The following is a 10,484-nucleotide window of genomic DNA, read 5'->3' on the forward strand; positions in this document are numbered from 1 at the left end:
AAAACCAGTTAGTCTGTTTTTAAACCACGATGTCTTTGTCTATACTAGATGCTAAGTGGTATTTAAAAATCTTGCTTGCTGACATGTTTTAAAGCATCACTCCCTTAACCTACTCTAGAAAAGCTGTTGGAGGTTTCCTACAGATATCACTGTATTCATTACATATATTTACTGGTCACATTTTCAAGCTTTTCACATTTCTGGGGGCTAGACAACTTTTGTTAAAAAAGGAAAGCTTCCAGTCTCTCACTCACATGCCTCTGGAAGCTGTAGCAATAGGCACACACATATGCCTTAATCCAGGTCTGTCCATGGATGTAACTAAAGTGGAGGTCAAGTTTGAAGAGCAATCATATTTTGCACATCTACACAATCTGTGAGCAACATCTAAGAAGGAGAGTCAATAACCTCCTCCCAGCACCAATTCAAGACTTGTTGAGGAAGTAGCAAGACATAGCTCAGTGGTGATTGTGGAGCTTAGAAACATCAGAGAAGTAATTCTAGAATTACTCCTGGGGGAATTTTGTGCCAAAAAATGAAAAATTCTGTGCACAATATTTTAAAATTCTGCATATTTTATTTGTCAAAACAACACAATATAATCATGCCCGGAGCTGACAGCAGGAGCCCCAGCCGCCCACGGCTGACAGCAGGAGTGCTGGAGGGAGTGGGGGTAGGGAATTACAAATTCTGCAGAGAATATTAATTCTGCACAAATTCTGCATTGTGCAGTGGCACAGAATTCCAGCAGGAGTATAAAATGGAGTACAAGAAAAGAGCCTTATCACAGAGCAGCACTCCTGCACATGCTTAAAGTCAAGACCAAAGGAAAGCCCATTAAGATGCTTGCTAAAATCCTTCCCAATATTCTCCCCAAAGACATGCCCAATAAGGATATACAAGACAGTCATGCTCAAGACTACCATAGTTGCTATCCTATCCAGAAACTGACTCCCAAATGTAAAGTCACCAAGGTAACAGTTTAATATTGACATAAAATGCATAAGTTAGTGGCATTTTCTTCCTGGAAATAATACATTCATCATATGAAAGCCACTGAAGCAATAGGTTGCTTTTAGCTTGGAAGACTATTTTACAATTAACAGTTGAATTGCTGAACACCAGTTCCAGATGTTGTATGATGTTAACACAGAATCTGAAAACTTGAGGCATGGGATGTAGAACAGATTCAGTTCACAACAAATGGAGATTCTAGTAACTGTCTGAGATTGTGAAACAGTGCTAGAGAGGTTAAATACTATTCCTGTAATACGACAAGTCTTTCAGTGCTTCCCCACCACCATTATTTCAGGATTTACTTTTAAATGCTAACAGGGAGTTTAAATGAAACAAAAAACAAAAAAAACTCCACAACACTACCTGTAATTCCATCTGTGCCGTTGTGTGGCCACCCTGTTTCAATTATTTGGTTATTCAGTGCAGAAAGTTAAAGATCTCAGAAAGTATAACAGCTTTTAATACTCCATTAATACTATAGATTAAAAAATATTGCATAGTCTTATGCATTTTTCCTAAAACATTGTTCTCTGTAAATTAAACAATTTTCATATAAAAGACACACAACCCTTTAAAACATTTATAGCATTCACTACCTCGATCTTCGATCTTTTTTTGATTTGTCAGTACATTTGTCCATAGTTTTCTCATTATCTCCTCTGCACTTGGGGCAATACCATTTCCCCTTTGGTTTATACGTGAGTCCAACACATGAAAAATGAAACCACTCAATAGGACATTGTTCATTGTCACAACCTATCATTTCTCCATAGGACACTTGGTTACACAAGCAGTAAGTTGGTTCATTGGGATCTATTGCAAATTCTACAGGTGAAACATCCCTTTCTTGTTTGGCCTTGGAGCGTTTCTTTTTCTTGGCTGATTTGGATCTCTTTTCTTTAGGTGGCTGGTCATCGCAGTCTTCAATCCCATTTGTTATATGGCACAGATCACGACTTTCGCTGGTCCGCTGGCGACGTGGTCTACGTGAAGATCTTTCTGGTTGGCAAGATTCCACTTTTGCCTTTTCTAGAGGCTTTTCATTATCTGACAGATCTTGGTAACACCGAGAGTGGGTGTCCATTTGCCGGGCTCTATTCTCTACTAGTTCAAGCATCTGAGTAACAATTTGAATTTTCTCATCTCCAAGTTCTTGGCTGTTGATTAGTGCTCGCTGAAGATGCTGTTGCAATCGTTTCTTCTGAATGGGATCACATTCTGTCTTATATTTCTCATAGACATCATCAATTTCTTTTAATGCTTCTATAAAAGAAAAGATAAATCAGCACAATAGTTTTTAGTTGGTTGGGGGCGGGGGAGGGGGGGATGCATCACAAAGTGGAACATAAAGAAAATTTAGGTAAATTTCTTCCAAGCAGTAGTTCAGTCTAAGATACATATGATGTATGTCAGTTAGGCTGTAGGCCAAGTTTTCTGCTATGTTCATGAAATAAATTCAACATTTAATGCTACTATAAGACAGTTCCTCAGATAAGAAACTCTGATTAAATGACCTACAGTCTGCTGCATAGAGAATTTTTGCAAATTGTAAAGAACAAAAAAAGCTACTCAAGACACAGGAAAGACTAGTACACAACTGGCAAGGAATCCTTGGTACACATTAAATTGCAATAGTTTAAGAGTCCAAGATTCTGGCTCAACTGACAAGCCAGGAATTTAGACTTCACAATTCTTTAGCCCATCCAGTGGTAAAGACAATAGAAGTGGGAAATTTTTGTAATGATTAAACCAGGATTTACAGCTCTGCCAAAGACTAGTTAAATAGGCTCTGTGCCTCAATTTATCCTTATATATGACTAACCTGAACTCAAAGGGCATTGAGGCAGTGTTTGTAATGCACAGTGATTCTCCAATGAGTTACAGTAGTGCACAGCTCCCTTTTGGCACTGAACAGGAATAGGATAGATTACAATATGCAGTATTAACAGTGTGCTTTTTTTTTTTAATTTTTGCTATTCCACAATAGAAAGTGTCCGTCTACAATGTCTAGGGATAATGGGCCAGATTAAGAACATTTATCTTTAACAATGAGTTTAGCTTTTTTCTTCTGTGTTTTGTTCTTTTAAGATAGACCTTTGGAACACTTAGCCTTAAATTGGGCAGAGACAAGCTATATATAGGTTTGAAAACTGACTGAACAAAGCTATATTGATGTAGGCCAACAATAAGTCAATTGAAGCATATTCACACAAACTTTTCCACTGGTTTAATAGAACCAATTTAAAACAGATCGTGGTTAAACCTGTGCTTAGATTGTGAACTCTTCAAGGCAGAGGCAATATCATCTGTGGTTGGTGTATCACAGAACACTTTCAGGAACAATGCAAAAAATAATTTTACTAATTAAGTGTTCACTGATTAACTTCTAGAGGCACTGGCATGTGGTTTTTGGTTTTTTTTTTTTTTTTTTTTTTTTTGCAAGTCATGCACTATCATGCCTCCCCTCTTCCAAAACAGTAACAAAAAATCTTCAGCACAAGTTATGAGGTCACTGAACTTCAATTCTCTTCTTGTGTTCCCTTATAAGTGTCCTTCCCAAGACTAATGGTGACCTAGAACCTTTATTAAAACAAGGATAAAGTCTTTGCTAACCATTGAATAGCCAACTGCTAATATGTTGTCCGTAAAGTCTTAAGTACAGTGTGTCACTGGGATGATGTTAGATATCGAGTTGTGACTTACTGAAGTTTCAGTGAGAAAAAGTACAAGTGCAACTGTTCTGTAAACATTTTGTGTATTTGAAAAATTTAGTTAAGGGAATCTATTGACACTGCCCCATATACTCTATTTCTGCAGCTGTGGAATATACTGCAGAATCTAGCCCTCTCTGCAGGATGGTGTCTCACAACATAGCTTTTGTTTTTTTAAAATTGTCTCTAGGCCATATGGTTGCAAGTAGCTTAAGAATATGAGCTAAATGCAAAGCAGCAGTGTTGTCTTTTCTAAACCTGCCAACATCCTGAAATAATAGCTGAGGTCTGAACAGGCATTGATCATTGTTAGCTCTGAAAACTAAAGATAAATAATTACACTGTCAGCTGAGTTAACTTCTGATCATTTTAGCAGGGGGAAAAAAAACAACCAAATGTGTTTATCACCATAACCCCAAACAGCCTACCATTCCTTCTCAAGTATCAGAAGTACAAACTAACAACTGCAAAAACTTACAGTTTCCCACAATTCTTTGCTGCCCTGGAAATAATTAGAAAAGCAGAGAACCAGCTACTAGTTATGGTTTCCTGATTCTCTACCTCAGCCCAGCACTGATTAAACCAGTCTGGAGGCTGCTCTATTTTGTGCCAGTTTAAATAAGAACTCCGGAGACCATGCTCTAACTAGGGATAGCCAGAGCACAACAAGCTCCAGCCACATTTCCCGCAGCCCTGACATGCCCTTAATCACAGGGAGATGTAGGAGCTGGGTACACCCACTCCATATGATTTCCCCATAGATGAAATCTCCATTGGGGACTTGCAAGCAATATCTCCTCCCCATTTCACCTGAATGACAAAGGAAGCAGCACAGGACAGAGAATCTACTCCACAGTATTAACAGCGGCGCCTTGACGAGAGCCCTGCAAATCTGCGGATATCCACTTTATATCCATGGACCATGTTTGAGAATTGGATATGGACACAAATTTTATATTCATGCAGGGCTCTACCCTTGACCTTTATGAAGTAATGTGTTCAGTCTGGGCTGAAGAGACTGACTCCGACATTTTTTTTTGGTGGGGGGGGGATGACACTTCTCTAGGATTTCAAGTCTGCTGGGTGGGAATAGTGTGGAGGACACAATGTCTCATTTATAGACTTCAAAGGGATGTTGTCATCTTAAGTTTAGATTTTAAATAAGTAGGCTATTGTAAGTCACAAAGCTTAATTGGAACAGTTGTTACATCAGCTATTCCCCGACGTTATTTGTGACCCAAGTTACGTCTACACTGAAAACAACAGCCGCACAATTGTAGCGCTTCATTGAAGACACCACCTATAAAAATGGAAGGGGTTGTCCCATTGGTCCAGCAAGGTGGTAGCTGGGTCAATGGAAGAATTCTTCTGTCAACCTGTCTACACCGGGGGGATAGGTTGGTATACCTACTTCTCTCAGGGTGTGGGGTGGATTTTTCATCCCACTGAGAGACATAGCTATACCGATGTAAGTTCCTAGTACAGACCAGCCCCAGACATTGGAACATTGTCTACTGCATGAGAATGAGGAGTGAAAGTAACTAGCCTTCTGTTTCTCCATTTTTTATTCTTTGAAGCACTTTGCAAGGCCTTTTCCACACTAGAAAAATAAGCTGACCTAACATAAGTTGACTTACAGCCACCAATGATGTCCACACCACCCTCCTTGGTCAGTGGAGTGCATCCTCACCAGGAGAACTGGGGAACCGTGAGCCTGTTCACTCAGCTCCCTGTTGGGAGCCCCACAGGCTCTGTTCCTGCCAGGAACTGCACCAGCTTCTCACTCCCCAGACCACTCCCTGCCAAAAGCCAGGCATCCTTGTCAATTTCACAGCTGAGCCTTGAAATTGACAAGGCTTCCACAGACACCCCCTGCCGAAATTGACAAGAATGACAGACCCACAGCCAATGTAAGAGGTGTAGGGCTTATTATGTCAGCATAGCAGGGGAGTTACATCAGTGGCAGGAGCATTTTAGTCTGTATACCTTCACTGTTTTGTTGACAAAAAGCTGATTTTTGTCATTTTATTAAAAGTATAAAAATCAGGGTTTTCAGAGTTATGGATTTTGGCAACTGCAACTCAACCATTGCACATAGCAAGAGTAAGTTCTTGCCTCATGTCATAAGTTTAAAGACCCCCATAGAGACAGCACTTCAAACTGAAGGTTTGATTATCATGCAAGAAGATACTTCATGCAATGCACAGTCAACCTGTGGAACTCTTTGCCAGAGGATGTTGTGAAGGCCAAGACTATAACAGGGTTCAAAAGAGAACTAGATAAATTAATGGAGGATAGATCCATCAATGGCTATTAGCCAGGATGGTAGGGATGCAAAACCATGCTTTGAAGTGTCCCTAGACTGTTTTCCAGAAGCTGAGAATAGTCAACAGGGGATATCACTTGATGATTACCTGTTCTTTCCTATGAAGTACCTGGCATTGGCCACTTTTGAAAGACAGGATACTGAGCAAGATGGACCATTGGTCTGACCCAGTATGGCTGTTCTTATGTCTGACTAGAGATTTATAGGGTCAAACACCCTTCCCCAGTATGAAGCAGCACCAACTTTAAATTGGTCTAAATTATACTAGCGATGCTACCAAAATATCTTCCAACTGGCCTGGGAATATTTTGAGAAAATCTTCTGGGGTTCAATATTTTCAATCAAAAATAAAATATAAAAAGCCATAATTAGGTTTGGTGCCAACAGGGAAAAACAATTTCATATTAACATATGCAACAAAAATATGTAACACTTCTTAGATCAGAAATTGAATTTACCTGATAGATTCAGGAAATGGTTGCTCATGAACCTTCACATAAATTTGCAATGGTTAAGAGAAACTGCTAAACTGTTTGACCTTGAAAATTGGATTCACTGTACCTCAACAAACAAGGTAAGTAGTTTAAACATCTGGAATCCAGAAAGTTTACAAGAGTCTGGTCTCATGCATCTTTCCTGGTTAATTTGAATGATAATACAAAGAACACCTTTTCAATTGTAACATCAGGCCATCTTAAGGGAATTAACACTCCTTAACTATCTCTTTTCACCCAAATTGAAAAGGATAAAACTGTCTTTTGTTACAAAGCTGGGTGACGTGTATCCAGTTATGCTCCAGTCTTTTAGTTGATATACCATAAGGACTGGCACTTCTCCCTCCTGGCAGTAAGTTTTTGATGCCATCTGGTATCTCTTCAATCCTTCATTTGATAACTCCACTGAGAAACAGTCAGAGACTCAGATCCCAGCAATAATTAGACTAAGGGCTTTAGGGCTGGATAGCCTCAGACACAAGAATTTGAGTAGTCTGTCTGGCATTGTAAATTAAATTTAGAAACTTTCCCTTTAGTTACAGATAACATGTTTAACTACAGCTCAAATTGTTTTGCTGTACAAATTGCTTCTAGTGTTTAACAAAAGTTGACTGGATTTGAGTATGAGAATGTTACTTGTTTGCTTATTCACTGTTACCCATTCTTTGAACAAACCTGAACATTTAGTGATCAGTGTCAAGCTTGTGACCTCACATCCTAGACCAGTGAATGTTAAATGTGTTTATGTTCAAGGTAGTTTTATAGAGACATTTGATCCTATAGCATGTCACTGAGTATTACTGCATGATAAACTAATGCCTCTACATACATACAGAGCAGCTAAATTACAGCTGCTTTGGGAACTATAACTTGCACCTTTAGGAGTCCCAACACTGCATTATTGCTTCGTTTTAGAAATGTTTGCCTGCAATGTGGGCTCCTAGAAACCATGAAAATACAAATAAATTTTTTATAAAAAGGAAGTTCTGGTGCATTCCACATTCAGAGAGGTTCATTTGAATGTAGCTATTCAGTTGTGCATTCAAGCCATGCTGCAGTGTGGGGAGACAATACAGACTATTAGATTGAACTGGAAGTCTTCCACTGACTTATAGAGACTCATGGAAATTCCTTAACCTCTGTTCCCATTCCCCCATCTGTAAAACTGAGATAGTGCTTTACTGAGATACTGAAATGTTTAGACATTGTCACCTTTCATCCAAGAATTTCAAGTATATATATCCCACAGCATATTGATCACGCTAAATGTGAGGTTCCAAGTGTGGTGAGGAGCAATTTCACAGTCTAGCGTGCCTCATACTACACGGTACAAAATCCCAGACAACATATAAATTAGGAACTGAATGTGCAATCTAATGAAAACATAGCAGGATGGGATTCTGAAAAGAATAGCTTGCCAGAATGAAGAGATGGAGCAACGCTATGAAAGGTTAAAATAGACCATTACAGCTTTAAATTAATCTTAGCCTGTTTATAAGGTATTACCAAACATGTCTAAGTTAAATCATGCACTGCCTATACAATAGTTTCCCCAATACGGTGGCCCCCGCCCAAGAGTCTTTTCTAAAAAGATAAATCATCAGTCGAACCTGCTCGCAGCTTCACTTCTAAACTCAAGTCCTTGATCCTCAAAGGGGAGGTCTTAAGGCCACCGTGCATTTGCAGATACATAACTAGCAGGGCAGCCTCTCGTGCGCCGAATCGGTGTGTCAAAGAGACAAGCGGAATTTTACCAAACTTTCCAAGGAGGCGGGTTCCCTGCTCTAGGCCAGGGATAAGTGAGATTTTGCCCCTCAGAGAATGATCTTCCTACGGGAACATTAACACACGACCAGCAGCTCGGCGACCCGCCCACGCACGAGTGGCCAGCCAGCACATGTCACCAGGGCAGCGAGGGGAGGGACCCGGTTCAGCTTCCCTCAGAGAGCTGCGGCCTGTCAGAGCAGCTCCGCCGCGCAGGGAAGGGAAGGGCTTCCCCACCCCCACCTACGGGGGCTTCCGCAGCTCCCCCCTGGAGCCCATCCATTCCCTGCGGGCCGGGCCCAGCCTCCCTCCCTGGCCGGGCCCCTCCCCCGGGCGCGGTGGGTGACAGGGCTGAGGCAGCGGGCGGGAGCGGTCGGCCCCACCGAGACGGCTCCCTCCTCCCTGGAGTCAATAACCAGCCCCGGATCCGCTCCTCAGCCGCCGAGCAGGGCCCCACACTCCTCCTCAGAGCCGGGACTCCGCCCCCTTCAGCCCGCAGGCCGAGTCTCCCGTCGCCGGGCAGGGACTGGGCCGGCCGGGCCGGGCCGGGCCGCGCTCACCTTGGCACTGCGTGTCCAGCTCCCGCAGCAGGGACACGTTGCGCTGGATGTCCAGCGGCAGCGACTCCACGCACTCCAGGTAGTCCTGCACGTAGAGCGAGAGCAGCCGGGCCCGCTCCCCGCCGGCCCCCGCCAGCGCCGCCGGGCCCGGCACCAGCTGCGGCCCCCCCAGCATCATGCCCCCGCGCCAGCAGCACATGCACCCCCGGCCCCAGGGCACGGCCGGCCCCTCCCTCCCGGCGCTGACACCCGGCCGGGGGCGCCCCTGCTCGGCCGGGTCGCCGCGGCTCCCTGCAGGCTGCGCACGGGACACCCCGGCTGCGGGGCGGGCGAGTCCCGGGGTCCCTGCGCTTCCCCCCGCCCAGCCTCCGCGACTGCTGCTGCCGAGGCGGAAAAAAAAACCCACTTTGAGCCCCCGCCCCTGCCCGGTGAACTTTGCGCATGCGCGAGGCCCTGCCCTAATAAGGCGCGGCTGGCGGCGCTGTGAGAGGTTCACATTCTCCCGCCTTCCCCTCTGGCCTACTCCTATTGGATCGGGAAGTGAGCGTGGATGGGGAGGCGGGGCTCTCTTAAAGAGATAGTAACACTCCTTCCAGCCCCTTCCTCCCCGGCGCGCTGAGGGGGGAGGAGTCACATGTTTTAAATGGACGACAAGGGGGAGGGAGATGTTTATTCGCAGCTCTCACTCACTCTTGCTCTCCTCCATTGAAGGCAGGGAGGGGGGTGCCTAGGCTACACCTCAGTCCAGATTTGATCTCAAGGCGACTGTGTGCCATAGCTGAGCCGAGTAAGGAGGTTTTGGTATGTTAAGCACTGACCCTGGGCTAGTGGGACCAGATAGCAAGTGTGAAAAATCGAGATGGGGTAGGGGGATAATAGGCACCTATACAAGACACAGGCCCGCCTGTTGGGACATCTGGTCACCCTACTCTGGGCTCAGCTCTGCACAAGACAGACCATGGAAGGCAGGCCTTACCCTGCAGAGTGCAGGGTAAGTGTGTAACCCTGCAAACACACCTGAGTAATTGGACTCACACCCACAGTCACTCAGATCTCACTCACCAGTATAAGTGTAAATCAAAAGTAGCATTTTACATCCACTTTGTGGTGACTAATGTAAATGATTACACAGGATGAAGGTGATTGAAATCAATAGGCCTGATTCTCCATGTGAGATTTGTGTGTGACCCTGAACAGGATTGAATCCATAATTAATCCCTCATGCATGCTCTGGGCTGGAGCTGTTGCTGTTATAAGATTTATTTTGAAAACTGATGCTTCTTCCCCCCACGCTTTCTGATCCATGTTTCCTATCTTTAATCACTCATCTCATATCCTTTGCACCCTTCTTTATCCTTCCAGGATGATCTTTAATATTCTGTAACTGTCAGGCATTACCTCTCTGTCCATGCATAGACAGACAGACTAGCTCTGAAACATTGTGCAACATTGCCAACCCCAAGCATTAAAAATCAATGAGTTGGTCTGTCTCTCCTCTCCTCCCCTCTCCCCCCAAAAAAATCCCCATGACAGTGTCTTAAATCATGTTGGGTTTTTTTTTATTTGACTGCTGGTATTGGGCCCTTAGGGTTCACATTTCCAAGCTCTTCTA

General features: G+C 43.6%; 1 protein-coding gene across 2 annotated transcripts; it reads right to left on the bottom strand.

Annotated features, from left to right (window-relative positions):
* Nucleotides 1-961: 961 nt before the first annotated feature.
* Nucleotides 962-9,215, bottom strand: ING2 (inhibitor of growth family member 2). 2 transcript variants are annotated; one of them, XM_067551679.1, is made up of 2 exons: nt 8,873-9,215; nt 962-2,280 (listed from the first exon to the last, which is right to left on the bottom strand). In XM_067551679.1, the coding sequence occupies exons 1-2, from the start codon at nt 9,069-9,071 to the stop codon at nt 1,610-1,612; spliced, it is 870 nt and encodes a 289-aa protein (XP_067407780.1). In that variant the 5' UTR covers nt 9,072-9,215; the 3' UTR covers nt 962-1,609. The 2 variants fall into 2 exon arrangements, with proteins under 2 accessions (XP_067407780.1, XP_067407781.1); XM_067551680.1 differs by lacking the exon at nt 8,873-9,215 and adding an exon at nt 8,159-8,278.
* Between the last annotated feature and the right edge of the window lie 1,269 nt (nt 9,216-10,484).

The sequence above is a fragment of the Emydura macquarii genome, unplaced genomic scaffold (assembly GCF_026122565.2).
Source record: "Emydura macquarii macquarii isolate MOO-44397 ecotype Brisbane River unplaced genomic scaffold, CSIRO-AGI_Emac_v2 contig_1363, whole genome shotgun sequence".
NCBI lineage: Eukaryota > Metazoa > Chordata > Testudines > Chelidae > Emydura > Emydura macquarii.

Excerpts from the sequence above, each read along its gene's own strand:
- ING2 (XM_067551679.1), bottom strand. The coding sequence starts at position 9,071 with ATGTGCTGCTGGCGCGGGGGCATGATGCTGGGGGGGCCGCAGCTGGTG. Across the intron at positions 2,281-8,872 it reads GCTGGACACGCAGTGCCAAG|AAGCATTAAAAGAAATTGAT; the intron begins GTGAGCGCGGCC and ends TTTCTTTTATAG.